The following is a 19,179-nucleotide window of genomic DNA, read 5'->3' as shown; positions in this document are numbered from 1 at the left end:
CCTTTTTTGATTCTTACCTTTTCCTTCTAATTGAAGAACTCTCAGATTGTTGTTACACTTCAGAACATGTATGCAAGTTTGATTACAAAGTATAACAAAAATTAAAAACTCCTACTAGACAAATTTATGCGTCCTTTCTAGGATGAGTACTTTTTCCTTATTAAGAAAAAAACCCAACAAAAGTCCTGCAAGTAAGTACAGACTATTTTTATGAGAATTATTCAGCTCAGCTCACTCTTATCCAAATCTTTACTTTACAAGGTCCTGAGAAAGCTGATACATCCTATAACCTCATAAGAGTTAGCTAAGAAAGGCACAATGATCTAAAATCCCTCATGATCTCAGGTAATAACTTTAAAAATATATGACAAGGCAGAAATGACAGAATACAGTCCCTTGAAATGGAGATACAAGAAGAATGAGGCAATTACCTAAAAACTGCCCATCTTTAGAAATGAGAGCATTCAAGACTTTCTGACAGTTGAATTTCATAGTGAGATTGAATTCTACAATTTATACCTGAGGGATGAGCAAGTTTTATAGCCCTCATCAATACAAAAAAAAAAATTAGCATGGTCAAAATATTCAGTTAGATCCTAAATCAAGGCCAGAAGCAACCACAAATAGAATGGAAATCTGTCCATAAAATTTATGAAACAGTTCTTTTCTGCAAGTATTACATACCTGCAGTCCTTTTGTTATCAAACCTGTAGGTTCAATCAGAAGGTTAATTAAGAACAGAGCTAACTCTTAGAGCTTCAATAATTGTCATCATTAGAAAATTAGAATATCCAGCAGCTCTACAAAAATGTTGCATCAGTTGGTTTTATATTTCAGAAGAGAAGGATGGTCTAGTTTCTACATTATTGAGTGTCAGATACAAATGACTGAGATCAAATCCTTTCTTTTTTTTGAACCTCCTCCGTGAATTCGGTCAAACTGTTACATCATCTTTAATGCAGTTCTTAACTACAAAATACTGTTTTATTTCACAGGGATGTAACAAAGATGAGTACATTAAAAAGACTGAGCAATAGATATTTTCGTAAAGGGGATCATAGAAGGACTGTAAAGAGGACCAAATTTAAGTGTCTGTTTTGTTCAAGTTTTTTGCCTTTAAATGTGCAATTGACAATTCAATCATGTATAAACCGGAAAAGACCTTTAACCTTTAAGATGTTAAATCACAATCCCCCCAAAATTAATTACTGGTGTAACTTAATTGAAGTCAACGAAGCTGCAACCACTCGAACCCGGTGGTGAATTTAGCTTTGAGTGCTGTTTCAACTCTCCCCTTTCCAACAGAAAGTTATTAAGGTAACTCATTTCAGTTCTAATAGTGTAAATAGATGCTGACTATATGAGATATATCTAATACTTTACACATACTTTTGATTAATAGATCTTGGAGACGTTTTCTAGAGCAGAGGTATCATTTTTTCTATTAGAATTTAAATGTATGTTTGTAATTAGATGTCTGTTTACAGACATCTAATCTGGTTTAGATCAGTTTTTTAGAAAACTCTTATTATCAAGGCCACTTTAAGTAGCAGTTTCCATTAAAAAACAAACATCTCTCCATTAGAAAGTCCCAAATATCACAAACATTAATAACACCTATCATCAGGGCTGTAAGAAGATAAAAACTAATTTCACTTAAAATCCAAAGTGAGATAGTTTAAATGATTCCAAGACAGGAGGAGATTTACAACGTACAGAGACAGTGAATGATTACCATTTCTCCTTGTACTAATGATGTCAGTGCTAAAATAGTAGACTTTAATAGTCTTCCTCGGAAAAAAAAGAGAAATCCAGCTAAGAAACTAAGCAGCTACCAAGACAACATTGTATAGAGGGCATTTTTATATGCCAGCTGTCATAAAATCTTCCTGGGATCTAATGTGTAAGCTCTGCATTGTGAACGTCCCTTTATTTTATAAAGACATGAATAAAGGAAGATGCCAAAATATTACTGAACACCTTACAAACTTCTAACTTTCCGGACAGATGCACCCCAATTGTTTATTTTGCCATGAGTCAACTGTAATGCTGTAATGGAATGAACTAACCTGAACTGTGATGCAGGTCCAGCTGAAATACTGGTCTAAAGTAGTAAGATCACCATGCCCTCACTTTGAGGCTAAAAGCACTCAAAATTCCAAGTATTAAACATTAGGAAAGAACCTCCAAAATGTGTACTCCACATTTTCATATTATTTCAATGAGATATTCATCAAGTAACCCTAAAAGTCTTCCTAAAATGCTCATATTGCAAAGATAGAACAAATAAAAGGATTAGTTTCAGGGTTTTTTTAAATCCCAAACTTATTATGAATTAATCTCAGTTTGCCCTGCAGTGTAATATTATTTGTCCAAACAAAATAAAACATGAAAATTAAACCAATCCCATAGACAGAGATAAGCAGTGTTAAAGCTCACATCGTAAGGCCACACATTAGCAATTCAGTTTGGACAGATGGAGCAGTGTATTAGAACAACAGCAGAAAAAACTTCACGCTCCTAAGCAACTCCATTCCTAAAAAGCAAGCATGCAACACACCAAAATTTGTCTAGAGAAATATTTGACACTAACATCATTCTCTTCTACACCTTCCTTATAAGTTAGCAACACATGTTTAAAGATATCACAGTTATACAGTAAGTAGATTTTAAAAAAATGAAAAAAGAAGTAAAAAAATCTTTAGCGTGACAAGCTCTTGAGCAAGATAACATAGCCAAAGCGTTCAAAATAAAGACTTAGGACAAGACATATACACAAACATGGGGTGAGTGAATTTGAGTCAGCAGAATGTGCTCATCAGAATTCAACGAAGAGGAATTCAGAGAGAAGTAAACAGAAGATGCATCTAGTTGAATGTTTTTACTCCTGTCCACAAAGATTTAATAGCACTTCTTTAAGCATGCAGACAAAAAATATTTGCAGTAAATTTACGGCTGATGAAAGATGCCAGATTGATAGCCCTAGGGACTGAGTCTCCCTGTATACACAGAGCAGATATAGCACAGTGAGAAAGTTTGTACCCCTGCCAAAATGCCTTACAATACACAGCTTATGCAACAGTCTTCACACGACAGAACCCTTTGCCTTTCCACTGAAAATGTCAAAAATATTGCTGCTTAGTGTTCATTAAAAGAGGAAAATAAGACATGGGCACTGTTATTAGCATCACTAGGGACAGAACTGAAGGTATCAGCTCATCAAAAAATGTTTACTTTTGTGCTGAATGGCTCTTTTGTGAGCTGTGAACTTTGCTGCAGCGTTTGTAAGGCTACAAAGTCAATTTGCACCTGGTGTGAAAATGCTTTCCTATTAAATAGCATGTTATTACACCAGAAAAACAGCAAAGGAGGAGTGGTTTAACAATTTTTTTTCCCAAATAAGCTTATATTAACATACATGACCATATACCTAGCACTCAGAAACAATCTCAAGGAACTAACTTGCTATGTTTCACTTAATTGGTACCTGAGCACTCACTCTCCAGACACAATTGATCAAGCAGACTTTTAATGGACAGCAATTGCCTACTAATCACGTTTCCAGGCTAGGCTGGAAGCTACACTGTCACATGGAGTAGGCACGCTTCCAAGGAACCTTGGATTCTTATTTCCCTTAATACTAATAGCTTGGCCAAACAACAGAAAAACTCCACCCCACCCCACCTCAAATGCAAGTGTCCAGCCATTTTTCATTGTCCACAGAATGCACACAGAAAAGCTGTAAACTAAAGTTCATAGAGCATAATGGCTCTATAATTAAAACTGCTGACCTCATTATAAAGACCAATTTTCACACTGAAGGAAGATGTCCAATACAACCCACAGGTTGCAAACTACTGGTTCTTAAACCTTATTGTGACATGGGATTAAATACTACTTCAGTCCCTGGGACATTTCCTTTGTGCATGTATAGCCCTGCAGTGGGGGTCAGAGATGACGAGGGAATAGGACAAAAGAACAATGCCACTCTCCGACTGATTTTTCAAAAACACTTCTTCCTAGAGACGATTTTCCTGAGTGCACAGCACTTACAGCACTTTTGAAGAAATCTCTTACCACTCCTACTATTTTCCTTGGTCACCATCCACACTATTACAACAAGATTATTGAAGTATGCTGAATAAAATAAGTGGAAACAAGAATTCTGTGACATCCTGCATCTCAGCAAGGCACAGGGATGTTTCTGCCAATTCAAGCATGTAGCAGGTTATTTTATTTTCACATGACTAAAACTACTACGCTTAAGTAAATCTTTCAGCTCTTTTCCTGAACATCAGTTCTGTTGTAAGCTTTTTTAAAAAAAGTCACATTAGAAGTGGTATTTGGTAACAGGTAAGCCTTTCAATATATGCATAATTTAAAAAAAGAACAGTCAATATGAAGAATAAATCTTAAATTTTACAAATGAGTTAATGATATAACAAGATGTAGTGAATAAAATAGAAAGATAAAGAATTTCTGAAGTAATTAGATGCTAACAAACTTAATCTGTATTCTAAGCCAAACAGCAGACACTAACGTTAAGTATTGCTACCGGGGCAAGAAAAAGTACGATCCTGCGAACTTCTGTTCACACACCCCTTGGGGATTTACGTGCAAGATGAGAATGCTACTGAATTTGTACTTAAAATAAAGTATCAGCATAAGAGTTTGAAAAACTGAGATCAAGATCCATGTACTACTGCAATTTTCCCCCTTACTTAGAAATGCCTGTCAATATTTACTGCAGCTAAGTGGTTAATACTTAGCAAAATAACAATAAAGAACCAATGCTTTAATATTAACTCAAAAGATAAAACTGTAAATGGAACCAAGTAAAAATAAATACGAAAAGAACCACTGAGAAGAACAATTATCTCTTTACTTATCTTTTTGACCCATCCAACTAATGAGCTCTTTTGATTCAAGCACAGGATGGAATCCAATCAAACAGGTAACCCTTTTGATTCCTTCCCTGATTTACGTCAAAAAACACTAACTGGGAGGAAACAACTTCAGAGTACCCAACAATGCACTTAAATTACAGAGACATAAGGCTCTGTGAGGTAAGACTGTAAATTCAAATATTTGCATGCGGCAGTAACTGGATTACACTAGAAAATATATGCCACAGTAAGTCATTAACTTAAAAATAACTGTTCAAATGTCCTTCGGATACACTTTAATGTATTCAACAACTTTCTTCTTTGTAATTCTAAACATAAAATGTACAAAACTTACCATTTTCCTAATGTTTCAACAGTTTCTCAAGGATTTAAAAAAAAAGTCATAAATTTACCCTATGGTTCAATGCAGGCAAGCACTAAGCTAAAGTGAATTAAAAAATGAAGAAAAGTGTATAATTTCCAGTGTATGAAGAATGTTAGGGCATTTTGGCTTTACTTAGCAAACACCCCTCTAAATAATCTCAATTACTCTGAACAGCCGGTTCAAAGACAACCCTAGCACTCCTGAATGCTCTGACAGGCAACAAAATATTTCAAAATGCTTTAATTAATCTTAAAATACATGGAATACAACATGATAATACAGTAACTATACCTAACCTTTCTGTGGCCATAGCTATCAATAAACTTTGATAAGGAATGTCAAATTAGGACATTACTAAACACTTGCTCGACGAAAACCAAGTTCTGCTCGACGTTCTAGAAGTCCTATGAATTACTGAATTATCAGACTAATTAGTAAGAGAGGAAAAAAGCTATTAAAAACAAAGTCCCGTTTAAAAATGGATTGAGGTCTATCCCATCATCCCAGCTGAACAGTCTGTCCATTTCCCTTAAGGCACAGGGAAAACTATTACAGCATTCAGTATAAAAGAGCTGAGTATTTAAAAATACACTGTGGATATGAAGAACTGCCACATTTGACAAGGCAGTTGCAATCTTTCCTAAACTCATCCCAGTCCCTCTTCATGCCACATGCAGATCCACCAAACACAGAAGAGCAAAGCCACAATTTTCTGTCCCAGGTTCTGTTTAATAAGAGAGATACGTCAAACAAAATTACTCTGTTTAATAAGTAGGCACACGTTAATTTCTCACTTTACAGAGAAGCAAGATATAAGAAGTTAAGCAATTTACACAAACTCATGCAGAAAGTCGACTTTTAAGCCGTTAATTCGAAGATCAGTACACTCTGCGATTGCCAGCTCTCTCTTGCCTTTTGTAGCAGCTAGGCAGGGAGCAGGGAAACACGTTTGGGAGGATTTTCTCTCCCCTCCCCGTAACTCCATCACACCGCGGTCACTCACCCGCCACCGCCAGGTCTGAGCACAGTATCCCTGAAGGATGAACTCCAGTTCCACAGACCTCGAATACGTTTCGAAAGTTCTTTCTCGTCAAGGCATTAGGGAAATTGCTGAAAGGATAATGTCGCTGCTATCGAATTACTGGTTTTACCCCGCTGCAAGCCGGTACCGGGCAGAAAGAAGCTGAGAGGGGCTGATGTCGTGGATCTGATCGAGCAGGATCCTGCACCTGCTGAGGGCGGCAGGGCGATAGAAAGAACCGAGTCCCGAAGTGACTATTTAGCTGCAGACGCGGAGATCAAAGCCTCCCATGAAACACCCAAGCAAACCTCAAACTAAATAACGTAGCTCCTGGGACTTCCACCAACAAAACCTACCAGACATCGCTCCACCCGGCAGGAACCTTCCTCCTTTCAACGAGTACCTGTCGCCACGCATTTATTTTTTTTTTTCCCCCTCAGGTTCTGCTCCTGGGGGGTGGGGGAAGGAATCGCAGGCGCCGGCACCTGCCGTAATTCCTGTGAGGTGAGAGCTCAGCCCGCCCGGTACCGGCCTCCGCGCGCCGCGGCTGTTTAACCGCCGCCCGCGCGCGCTCGCTCTCCTCACAGACCAGCTTCGCCGCCGGGCGGAGGGCGGGAAGGTACCGGCCCCGCCGCACCTTCCCGCCCTCCGCCCAGCGGCCCTCACCCCTCCTTCCCCTGCCGCCCCGTAGCCGCCGTTCACGGCCGGGACGAGCGGTGCGCAGAGCCGGGGGGAAACATCTCCTTTTCCCCTCCTCCTTCCCTTAGCTAAAGCCCCTGTCGGCTCACCTCAGCCCCGCTGCAGCTCAGGCGGCCGGGACCCGCCAGCCGGCATGGCGTGGAGGTGAGGGGGATGGTCCTGCCGCGCTGCCGCAGGCTCCCGGCGGTGCAGGGCTGGCACCATAGAGAGGACGGCGGGACGAGAGACCTCCGACGATAGAGCGGAAGAGCGCTAGAGAGGCCGTGGGGAGGCGGAAGTGACGCTGCCGTTGCCGCGGCGATCGCGCGCCCGGTGCTTGGGTGGGTGCCGGCGGCATGGCGATGCTTGCAGGCCGGGCCCCGCCGGGCATTGCGGGCTGCCGCCGCCTCCTTGAGGCAGCTCTAGCGGCGGGGCTGCGGCCGCTGCTGTGCGGGCTGTCGCCGTGCTGGTGGGTGACGGCGAGGCGAGCGGCGGGGCAGTGGCCCAGCCCGGGCCTGCGGGTGCCGGAGACGGCGGAGACGGAGCGGCTGGTGCAGGAGCTGCACCGGCCCGGTGCGTCGCTGCGCCGCTTCATCGCCTGCCCGCAGCTGGCGCGCACGGTGCAGCGCTGCCTGCGGAGCGGAGCCGGGCCTGGCGCTCAGTGCGTCGTGCTGGAGTGCGCGCCCGGTAAGCGGCCCCGAAGCTGCCTTCCACCCGCCCTCCCGCTGCCCTCCGGCGGCTGGCTCCGCCGTCCCCTGGGACGTGGCACCGCTCGGCCTGCCCCAGTGACCTTGCAGGGTCAGTGTGCGCCGCCGCCTTCGCCGCTGGCGGTAACGGGTCCCCGGGGTGCTGGCGCTGAGCGGGCGGGGCCCCGCCGCTCCCGGGATTTCGGGGCTCCGGTACTTGACGCTCCGGGCTGGAGGGGTGCAGGGGGCTGCCCCGGTGCCCGGGCCCGTCGCCCTGGTGCCTTCGCGGGGCGAACGCTGGCGACTGGTGGGACCGTCTGGGTGTCCTGGCACTGTTTGGGTGGCAGCAGGGTCTTTGCACAGGGCTGGGGAGTGAGCGGGGGCTCAGGCTGGAGGCTTGAGTCACTGGTGTTAAAACTGGGTATGGATTAAGTAACGTGTCTGTCTAGGTAATATTTTTGGTTTTGTAGGTACACTTTGTCAGTAAAAGCACACTTAGGACTGTGGGCCCTTAACACAGCTAGCCTCCTGCGGTTACCTAATGTTTTTTTGCATTTACATATCTACAGATAAAATACCCCTGCAGAGGGTAGTTTACCTGTAGAGATAATATGGGCAAAGTTTCAAAGTGTGTTTCAGTTGACAGAAGAAAAAGGAGTAGAAATATTTGAAATATCGGATATAATGTTCCTCAGTATCTGATTGTAATGCTGTGCTTATGTGTAATTTGCTGAGCAATCTCAGGCAGGCTGCCTGTAAATCTTTTTTCTAACTCTTGAAGTATGTTTAAACAGACACAAATTATCTCTTGTTGAAGGTGGTGTGTTCCAAGTGTTGTGTTGGGAAAATGACTTAGAAAAAATCCAGTTTTAAAAACTTTTTTTATTTTTCCCCTTCAGGTCCTGGAATCTTGACCCGAACTCTGCTCAATGCAGGTGTTAGAGTGGTCGCTCTGGAGAGTAACTCAGCTTTTCTTCCAAACTTACAGGTACACTTCTGATTTGGTAGCGCATAGCTAAAATTCAATCAAAGGGAAAATAAGAAATTAACATAAAATTGTATAATAGCTGTTGGATCAAAAAGCAATTAGCCAGTGATTGTTACTTGTAACATTTGAAATAACATTCAATAATAGTAAGCACTGGTTGAGTTTACATTGCACGTTCAGCCACAGACATTTTAATAATCAACTGATGTGACATTTTGTGTATGTAGAAATTCAAGTTCGTAGTATTGCTGTGAATAGTTTCGTGCATAAATTTGTGGCTAAAGCTAATTGGAGTCATCCTAGTTACGTATGTTTAAGAAAGATGTCTGCATATAGCTTGAAGAAACCTATAAGAATAGCCTTGGTTATTCTGATTATCTTGCAGTGTTAATCTGTTGTCCTGCAATTGACTGGTGATACTAAGACACTTGCACATGTTGTCCTCTAGTGTTTGTCTTGTGTTTGTGTGGATTCAAGGGTGGTAGACACAGAGCTGCAGAAGTTGCGCTAGAAGGGCTGTATTACGGCATTGTAAAGTAGAAGTTTGGAACCAAAGACTCACCGGACTTGAAATGTGTATAAAATGCATTCTCTCTGTGTATATGGAGAATTCCAGCTGTAAATCGTTAAATGCGGTGCTTTGTTTAGCTGAGTATAGGGTTTTTTGCAAAACATCATAACAATTTAAGAATGTGTTTTAAAGCTCCAGTTGAACAGCACAGAAATGTCAAGATGCTCTGTACAATGAAGGAAAATATTCTTTTTATCAGCTCTAAGAAGCAGCTCTGAGGTTTGACTCTTGTTGACTGGGTAACAATTTTAAGTAGGGCTTGAACATTGTTTTTTTGTTTGGGTGGGGTGGTTTGCAAGACAGGTTACTGCATCCAGATTTCTTCAACTGAAACTAATTTTATTCAGTCTCTAGAGAATAGCCTGGATGGACAATTAAAGGTAATTTATGGTGACTTCTTCAGACTGGATCCTTTGGTGACTGGGACGGTGAAACCACCTGCTGTGTGTTCTGACAAACTTTTTGAAGCCATGGGCGTAGCAGCAGTTCCTTGGAGGGCAGGTATATGTAAATGATCATGCATGTTACAAATACACTGGAAGGGCGCATAGGCAGTTTGGCAAAATCTTTGGGAGTTGCTTGAGGTATATGTTCTATTTTATATACATGCTGGATTAATGTATATTACTTCCTACATTTCAGCTTTATTTAGGTTCTTAATAGCTTCAAGAAAACCTTGTGGCGATATGAAATCTCAGATATTTGATTGTCTTCGTTAAAGATTTAGTCTAACAAACTGGACTTAGCTTTGACTAAAGCTTGAATCGTATTCATTCTTGAACATGAGCTGATGTGCTTTCTTTTCTTAATTATTCATAGTTTAGACATTAGCATTAATGAGATTATCTAGTATATATTGCAAAATTTTAAAGATGCTTTTACCCACTATTGAAACAGATTTACCTGTGAAAGTTTTTGGAATTTTACCGCAAAAAAAGGAGAGGAATGTACTTTGGAGACTTCTTTTTGCCCTGTATGAATGCAACTCGATATACAGATATGGAAGAGTAGAACTCAACGTCTTTGTAAGTGAAAAAGAGTACAAGGTAAGAGATTTGTGTAAGAGATTTTACAGGTAGTAAAGAATAAGTAGCACTTCACAGAATATAGTAACATTTGTATTGTGTAGTTCATGTTTTTGCTAGTGAATTGCTTTTTCTGCCAGAATTTTTAAGTCTTGCTTGTTTCCTACTTGCTCTCTTTATGCAGTCATAGCACTGTCAAGAAACATTCTGCTGTCACATAACCACAAATCTTACAAGCATGAAGGCTTGAGAAGGGTATGCAGCAGCAGATTACCTGCTTTACATTGTAACTTGCGAGGTGTTAAAATTCTGTAACAGGCTTTTGCAAAAAAATGTTTACTAGTTGCAGGTAATAATCAATGAAGACTGAATTTAAAATGCCTCCTTGTGAAGAGAATTCAGAGTTGCTAAATACCATACTCAGTGAGATGCACTTGACCTCTGAGCCACTTTTGTGTGCAGTACTGAAAAATACTGAGGCAAAATGAGTGATTTACACACCTTCTTATTAAGGTTCTTTACACTAAGGTGCAGAGCAGCCTTCTGGGTTATGTGTTTCTAAGTGATGCTGTCCCAAACCTTTAGAACTGTGCTTATAGTTCAAGGGTACCTTTTCTTTCCTTAAAACTGTGAGGTTCATACAGAGCCACAACCCTTTAATTACTTGAAGTAAGCAAAGACTTGCAGGTGTGCTTGCACAAGCTCTTGTGTCTAACACCCTACTGAAAAAATCAAATGTTTATTCTTCTGTGAAATGACAGGTTGGACACCACTGAAATATCCACTTAAATGGTATATTTTTAAAGGCCAGATTTTTGAGCAAATAGGGGGCAGCGTATTCATTTAATGCAGTGACTGTAGGTTTTTAATTAAGTTTTCAGGTTTTATTGTGAACCCTGTTAAATGAGAGTTGTGTACCTAAGTAAAAAGCAATTGGAGCCTTCTTTTAGTGGGCACTGTTGGTTCGTTTTTGTGGGTGGTTTTGTTAGTGGTTTTTTTGGTTGATCATATGACAAGGCTCTCTAAATCTGAGAAGTTAAATCTCCATGCTACAATTTACTTTTTTCTTTGCCTTGTTTGAGTATAACCTCAAGTTTTTCTTTTTTTTTTTCCCTGAGAGTTGTCTGATCTGTAATATTGATGAAGGTGATGACTATGCAAGCTGCTTAATGCTCAGTGAGGTCACCTAATGTTTGGCTTGCTTTACTTGTATGTCTTATTTGGAATATTATCTTAGCAGTGCAAGCTGTTAATTCTGCCCATGTTAGCTTTTTATACAAAATAGAATCCCTGGTTCTCTTCTGTGTGAAACTTCTCTGCCTTAAAAGGCACCAGAAGGTATAAGCTGGGAATTCCAACACAATTCAGTTATCCAAATAACTGCTGCAAAGAAATACTTAGACTGCCAGAATGTCTTCTAATCATGTGTTCTGACAAGGTGTACTAAAACAGGACAGATTATGTATTTGAGGCCTAATTTAACTTCACCTTGGACTTCTAGACGTAACTGAATTTCTTGCCGCTTTTTATATGTATATATCTCTATATATCAGGATTTTGCTTAGATAAAGAAGCAATCGTAGTTTTTGTAACACAAATGTTCTTTCTTTGCCATTAGGTATTAACGGCAAAGCCTGGGGATGTGAGGGCTTACCAAGCACTTACTGTACTTTGGCAAGTAGGATGTGAAATTGAGCTGCTGCATAGCGTAAGTTTTGTTTGTACCAGCTGGTGTGGTCTAATGCTATGGATATGTTTCTAGAAAAGAGTTTGTAGTGGTCTATTGTCATAAACTAATTGGAAGCTAATTTGGTGTTCAAGTTAGTTGGAGAACTATTTAAAACTTTTGGATGTAAAAACCTGGAACAGTCATGTTTTGTGTAAAATTCTTTCAGTTAAGCAGCGTCCTTTTTAGCTGTGATGTCGGTATTTTCATTACAAGCCACTGTACTCAACATCTATTCTCAGAAGCTGGTAAATAAGAAAGAGACATTTGCGCAACAGGAAAGTCTTTTCCATCTTGCTGAGGGTTGTGTGAGACCCGAAGACTGTTCTTCCAATCTGTCATAGCCTGCTCCTTGCTATGTACTCTGTGTTTTGCCATCATGCATGCTTTTGACTTCCTAAACTGTTCCGCAGAAATATTTTTTTGAGTCTCATTGCCTTTCCTTTCAAAGCAAGCCTGTTTCTCCTGTTAGTCAATAACTACCTTACCTTGTCAGATGTGCTACGGTTTAGTTATAAAGTTTATGTTGACCCCCCACCTCCTATAAGCACATGGCCATCAACTTTAACTTTATGCTTTTTAGATTTATCTTTTTGTCCTCTCTTTTTCTAGGAACTACCTTTGTACTTGAAATGTTTTGCTAATCTAAAATCAGAAGTTTCACTATCTCTTGTCTTCCAAATACCTTACACCACAAAGTATATATTAAGGAGTTGAAGAATAAGATGATACTTGTTGAAGATGGTCACCTGACTACTAGGGATGAAGAAAAAGTGGAGGCATTCAATGCCATTTTTGCCTCAGTCTTTAATAGTACTGATAGACCTTGGGCTGCCCAGTCCCCTAAGTCAGAGGACTATTAAGTGTGGGAGCAGTGACTCCCCGTTTGTGGACACTGAACTTGTAAGGGACCAGCTGTATCAGTTTAATATTCAGAAGTCCACAGGGCCTGCTGGGATTCATCCCAGAGTACTGGAGGAGCTAGTGGATGTTATGGCAGGACCCCTCTCAGACATCTACTGGAGGTCTTGCGAGTCTGGAGGCTTTTCTGCTGAGTGGAAACCAGCAATGTTATTCCAGTCTACAAAAAGGGTGTGAAGGAAGACCCAGGGAAATACAGACCTCTTAGTCTAATTTCAGTATGTGGAAAAAATATGGAGAAGATTATACTGGGTACTATTGAAAGGCATTTAAAGAATAATGCAATCATCAGGCACAGTCAGCATGGATTCACAAAGGATAGTTCTGATTAACTAATTTGATATCCTTTTGTGATAAGCTTACCTGCCTGGTGGATGAAGGGGAGGTGGTGGATGGAATTTTTCTGGATTTTACTAAGGCTTTTGATACAGTCCCTCATAGCATCCTTCTGGACAAGTTGCCCATCTGTGGGATGAGCAGGTCCACGGTGCTGGGTGAAGAACTGGCTGAAGGGCAGAGCTCAAAGGGCTGCAGTGAATGGGGCTACACCTGGTTGGCAACTGGTCAGCAGCAGTGTTCCTTGGGGTTCAGTTCTAGGGCCAGTCCTGTTCAAGGTATTTATCAATGATCTAGATGTGGGAGTTGAATGCACCATAAGCAAGTTTGCTGATGATACCAGACTGGGAGGTGCTGCTGATTCTCTTGAGGGACAAGATGCCTTGCAGAGGGATCTAGATTGATTAGAGCATTGGGCAGTGTTTAATGGGATGAAGTTAAACAAGTAGAAATGTTGTATTCTGCAGCTAGGACAGTAACACTGGGCACCAGTATAAATTGGGAGAGGAGTGGCTGGCAGGCAGCCCTGCAGAAAGGGGTCTGGGGGTGCTCGTTGACAGCAGGCTCGGCATGGGTTTGCAGCATGGTCTGGGAGCCGAGAGGGCAAACTGCACCCTGGGGTGCATCAAACACAGTATAACCAGCTGGTCAAAAGAGGTGATTGTCCCACTGTATTCAGTGTTGGTGCAGCTTCACCTGGACTTCTGTGTGCAGTTCTGGGCCCCACAATTTAAGAGGATGAAGGTCCTTGAATGCATTCAGAGGAGGGCAACAAAGCTGGTGAAAGGGCTGGAAGGAATGTCCTGTGGGGAGCAGCTAAGTACATTGAGCTTGTCTAGTCTGGAGCAAAGGAGGCTGAGGGGCGACCTCATTGCTCTCTACAGCTTCCTGAGGAGGGGAAGTGGAGAGGGAGGTGCTGAGCTTTTCTCCCTGGTGTCCAGTGATAGGACCCATGGGAATGGTTCAAAGCCGTGCCAGGGGAGGTTTAGACTGGACATCAGGAAGTGTTTCTTTACCGAGAGGGTGATCAAACACTGGGACAGGCTTCCTAGAAAGGTGGTCGATGCCCCAGGCCTGTCAGTGTTTTAGCCATTTGGACAATGCCCTTAACAACATGCTTTAACTTTTGGTCAGCCCTGAGTGGTCAGGCATTTGGCCTAGATGATCGTTGTAGGTCCCATTCGTCTGAAATAGTCTGGTCTGTTCTATCAAAGCACTTATATTCTTTAATATATTTGCTCCTTCCCATAGGAACCTTGGTCATCATTTATAACTAATTTGAAAAATGGGGCACTGGCGGTACCGAAAACCATGGTAAGATCATTGTGTGTACTTTTCTTCTTTTGGAGATGCAACTAAGCCACTTTAATTAAAGTTAAAATAATTTTATAAAAGCATTTATAAATGTTATAAAACATGTGTTTTTTAAGAAGTGTTCTTCTAATTAAAACTTATGGGCAGCACGTAGATGCATTAGAAGTGGAGTGAATTAATGCTATTAGCTTAGAAATTAGTATCTTTATTGTCTGTGATGGAAAAATATAGTGAATAAAGAGTATAAAGGGATGTGAACGGATAAAGTTTTGAAAAAGGAGTTACTGACAGGGTCCATCTACCAGCTTGAACAAAACAAGTGTTACCACCATTAATAGCACAATCAGTATGCTGCTGGTTTTGATTAAAATGGTTATTCACATGTCCGGTGTAGATTCCGTGTGCTAGTTAATTGCTGAAAAGTGTGAGTCTCAAAGCTTAAATTTGAGAAGTGGAAAAATACCTTGTGTAAAGTTCTTTATTTCTGTCTTTTAAAGAAGTACTGATGTTCCTTTGTATAATATAAAAAATATTTCTATTTAATACCAAAAAAATAAAAGCAAGTTTACTTAGTATTTGGTTTCACCCTCCCCAGAAAACTGCTATGGCAGTTTATTGAGTGTTGTTTCAAATGTTACTGTGCAGTATAAGTGACTAAGTGAATTTAAGTGAGTAGGGTGTGCCTTACGCACTTAGGTGTGTTGCTGTAAAGCCACACAGAGAGGCGTATCGGGTGGATTGTGTAAGATGTATTGTGGCAGCCTTAGGAGAAGTACAGATGTGAGATCTGTTGGACAGTAGATCCATTGCTGCCAATGCAGAAGTACATTTATTTCCATTAGAGACTCCACTCCTTCTCAGTTTCATAAAATTCTCAAATTGCAATATTGTCTTAGTGTTACACTCAAATAATTCCATCTTCATATACAAAAGGCAGGTAGTTGAAGTGATGTGATCTGATACCTTGCATAGTATAGGAATACTATAGGCCATTTAATCTCTTGAAAACTCACATTAAGTCTGTATTGCCTATGCCAATTAAGAAGGCTCAGTCTTAAAAATAAAACTGAAGCGATAGTACGTCTGTTTTGTTTCCTTTCCTGTTTGGGGGCGTGGGAGGTAAAGCATCTTTGTTCTAGAAGAAAATTTTAAAGCCTCAGCTCCCAATGAAATCATCTTGGTAAGACATCTAAAACTCTTTAAGAAATGTTACTGGTGGCACAGATGAAATGCTTACTCTTAGCTAAAGAGAGAGATTGTCTTAGAAGTGACTTTTCAGTGACTTGTTTTGTTTTTCTTGCAGTGGCTGCCAAATGACCATTTATGCTTGATACGACTGACTCCTCAGCAAAACCTATTTACAGGAAGCTTGAAGCCCACAAATTCATCAAATTTTATTTTCATGGTGAAACAGTGTTTTGCTAAACCTAGGTCTAGAGTTATGGATAAATTTAAGTAAGTAAGAAAGAATTACAGTTTTTATATTTTTTTCTGCAGAGAAATACAGGAAAATATTAAAATATATATTCTCAAAGCAGTATTTATTTGCAGCTGAAATACAAATTTTGTAATTATCTACATGTAGAATAGAAGGTTTCATTTTTGCAACCCACGATACAATATTTTAGGGACTGTTCTAGCCTGTATTCACAGATGACAAAAACTTGATTTGACAGGAAGGTTGACAAGTGTTTAGAATGTAGATGTGCAGTAATTGTCTGTACCTCCAATGGAGGTGAGGTCATGTATCTGCAAGAAGTTTTCACTCGCTTTACAGACATAATGATAAAGTCAGCAAGATTTTTGCAGGTATAGAAATTAAAAGCTGAAAAAGAGTTTCAGTTTATAACAGGCATCAAAGTAACACAAGCAAAACCAACTGAAGGTTATTGAAGGTGGAGTGGGGATGTCCTCAAATGACTTTGTTATCTAATTAAAAACCTAGGCTTTAGACTTACTTACCAATTTTGCAACTCTTTAATTATTCTTTTTGGTATTACATTGGAACTATTCACTTTATAATCAGTAGATTTCTCTTTCCCATAAATGGGAAGTGTTTGCAGTCTGAAAGCCTTGACCTTCAACCTGTTAATGAAAATAATTAATATATATCTCATTTGCTGGTTCTAGTTTATGAAAGTTAATTTCCAGGAAGTGGGGTGGTGAGGAAGCTAATAAATTTAGGAACTCATTTAGCAAAGGCAAGTGCAAGGAGCCTTAATGGATTTCTCTCTTAAAACTCAGTGGTGTACCTAGTCTCCACTCGATCCCTGGCCAGGAAGTGGAACTAACCTTGGAGGCTTCTAACATGCATATTCTGTGTATTTATACACCATTTTCTTGTCTGGGAAATAGTTGATGTAAATATGCATTTATAAAAGGTCTAGTTTTCACAGCAGTGATGTAGGCGGTGGATATGTCTGTTTATATATAGAAGAAAATACCTGGAAGGTGTAAGTCACACTAACTCCTGCTATGCTGAATCATCTTCCTGAAAATGACCTTGGCTTTAATTTCTCAAAAAAGTAACTTGTCTTGTAGGAACGTGTTAACTTCTAGAAGCTGTGGAAGAGTGGACCTTTAGATACTGTTCCTTAGTCTTAATTTTTCACAGAAAGAAATGCTCTATTATGGTTTGTTTGTTTATTTCAGTTCATGGAGCTTGGACAATGCTGGCAAATTACTGAGAGAGCTAGAAATTCCAGAAAATGCTGAATCGCGTAGCTTATACCCAGAAGACTATAAGCGCCTTTTTGAGGCTTTGCAAAACTCTAGTATGTTTACTGAAACCTGGTTCCATGATGAAGCCTTTGAAAGTATAAGGAACATAAATTTATAAATCTAAAGCTGCTGTCTTTTGGAAGATCACCTTTGCTTCTGGAAGATTACTTCGAGAAATGATTTAAATGAAATCGGAGATACTGTCAGCTAGATGATTTCCTGTCCAAACAGGAAAATAAATTTAGCAGTTAACAAGAGACCTTCTACGCAGGATGAAAGTAACGATTCACAGTTATTTGCTCACAATCCTATCTAGAATGGACACACTTTTACATTTTTTTCCAGGAGCCATGTTAGTGACCTGCTGCTGTGTTGGATGTACCACTTAAAAGGAACTTTTTGTTACGCTGCTGTGTATTTACAGTATTTACAAAAAATAAGAGACCAAATATTATGATTTCTGTGGTCAGTGGTTTGAATATCCTTTCACAGGTTCCCAGATTATGTAGGTCTTTACAACCACTGAATATGTTGTATTGTCTCCTGATCGAAAAGCCTTGCAGTCTAAAGTCAATATAATTTAATTAATGAATAGTGGTGGGTTAATAGAAGACAAGGTAATGACATCATGATAAAACATCAACTGCAAGTTGGTATTGAGGTTTTTTCTTAAACTAAAGATTGTTATATCTCTGGGGAAAAAGTCATAACAATTCTTAATTTCGAAAATTTGAAAAGAACACTGGGCAGCCCATTCTAGTTTACAATACATGAACACCTATATGCATATAGGCTTTACCTTATTTCAGGTCTAAAAACAAAGTCACCAGAACATTCAGTGCTGTATAAACAGTTTGGAAAAAAAAAATAAAGTCATCTTGCCAGTAACCTTTGTCAATATGTATTTGTTTAATGTGTATTATATGTACAAAATAACTTCCTTCAAAACCATACGCTATTAAAATTCTCTTTTTAGTCATAGTACTCCATAATGCAACCTGTTCCTAGTTTCTCTTCCTGTCTTACCATGTAACTGTTGTGTCGTCGTGTAACGTGCTGGCAGGCTGTACTAGTTCTGATCTATGCTGTCTCCTCTGGGAAGAGCTGAGGCCAAAAATAAGGTTTTTTAGCAGAGCACAAGTTAATAAAATGCCTTTTTGTTAAAGGCTGAGTTTTTTTCAGGCTTTGGAAACAGCAGTGACCAAACCAATGCAAACAAAGAATTGCATTTCTTAAGTATAATGTGAGGTATAGATGTGACAAACATTCATCTGTCTTCCTCCTGCAGGTCCTACTACGAAAGAAAAACTTACTTCAGGCAGCCTCGGTTTGCTCTGCTAGGTAGGCTGCAGCTATCTGTTTAAGTTGCTGCTGAGCCTTTGTAATATTATGATGAAACTACTGGGAAAGCTGAGGTTTAATTTGCAGCCTGTCTCGGAGCATTACTGGTGTTCTGGTGTAGGTCGTGAAGGTTTGACGCTTTCTTTCTGTTTACATCTCTAACTATTTCGGGTAACTTGCATTATAAATTGACCATGAATGGCAAACTTGCATTAGCAGAAGCAGTTCCACCTTTTTTCAGTCTCAGTAGATGACAACTTTGTTATCTACTGGTCTACAAGAATGCAGTGTCTCCTGGTTTGATTCTCCCCACGTCACCACCACCTTGAATCAAATACCTTGCTCTTGTTGCAGCGACATGTCTTACATCAACATACCAGGAGAAGTATTCAATGCATAAGATAATAAGACCACCACTGTCTCTATAAGCTTCTTTAACTGTGTTGCTGCTAACATTTCAAATGTACTGAAAAAAGGCAATTATCTGCTGTGATTTTTTTTGTGATGATGTTGGAAAACAGCATTTACTGCGCCAGTGCAGAGACTCCCAAGCTAACAGCAGGAGTCTGTTAGGTGGACG

General features: G+C 40.2%; 2 protein-coding genes across 9 annotated transcripts in view; one reads left to right on the top strand and one right to left on the bottom strand.

The window, feature by feature from the left end:
* CNST (consortin, connexin sorting protein) overlaps positions 1–7,230 on the bottom strand; it is a 53,700-nt gene extending 46,470 nt beyond the window's left edge. The window contains exons 1-2 of one of the 7 annotated variants that reach the window (XM_055713124.1): positions 7,081–7,225; positions 6,275–6,503 (exon numbers count right to left, since the gene is read on the bottom strand). Coding sequence is in view for 2 of the 7 variants with exons in the window: in XM_055713123.1 (XP_055569098.1) it covers positions 6,649–6,709 (61 nt within the window). In the remaining 5 variants the exon portion in view is untranslated. Of the gene's footprint in view, positions 1–6,274; positions 6,504–6,648; positions 6,884–7,080 lie in introns of those variants that run through there. The other 6 variants (XM_055713129.1, XM_055713126.1, XM_055713128.1 and 3 more) reach the window with 6 other exon arrangements.
* Positions 7,231–7,255: 25 nt separating this feature from the next.
* On the top strand, positions 7,256–18,146 carry TFB2M (transcription factor B2, mitochondrial). 2 transcript variants are annotated; one of them, XM_027800698.2, is made up of 8 exons: positions 7,256–7,768; positions 8,556–8,644; positions 9,563–9,716; positions 10,113–10,261; positions 11,859–11,948; positions 14,475–14,537; positions 15,841–15,992; positions 17,190–18,146. In XM_027800698.2, the coding sequence occupies exons 1-8, from the start codon at positions 7,327–7,329 to the stop codon at positions 17,374–17,376; spliced, it is 1,326 nt and encodes a 441-aa protein (XP_027656499.2). In that variant the 5' UTR covers positions 7,256–7,326; the 3' UTR covers positions 17,377–18,146. The 2 variants fall into 2 exon arrangements, with proteins under 2 accessions (XP_027656499.2, XP_055569106.1); XM_055713131.1 differs by having other exon boundaries at positions 7,263–7,657.
* Positions 18,147–19,179: the final 1,033 nt, after the last annotated feature.

This window comes from Falco cherrug, chromosome 6 (genome assembly GCF_023634085.1).
Source record: "Falco cherrug isolate bFalChe1 chromosome 6, bFalChe1.pri, whole genome shotgun sequence".
Lineage (NCBI taxonomy): Eukaryota > Metazoa > Chordata > Aves > Falconiformes > Falconidae > Falco > Falco cherrug.
Note: the sequence above shows the minus strand (reverse complement) of the source record. Positions and strands in the feature narration are given on the sequence as shown.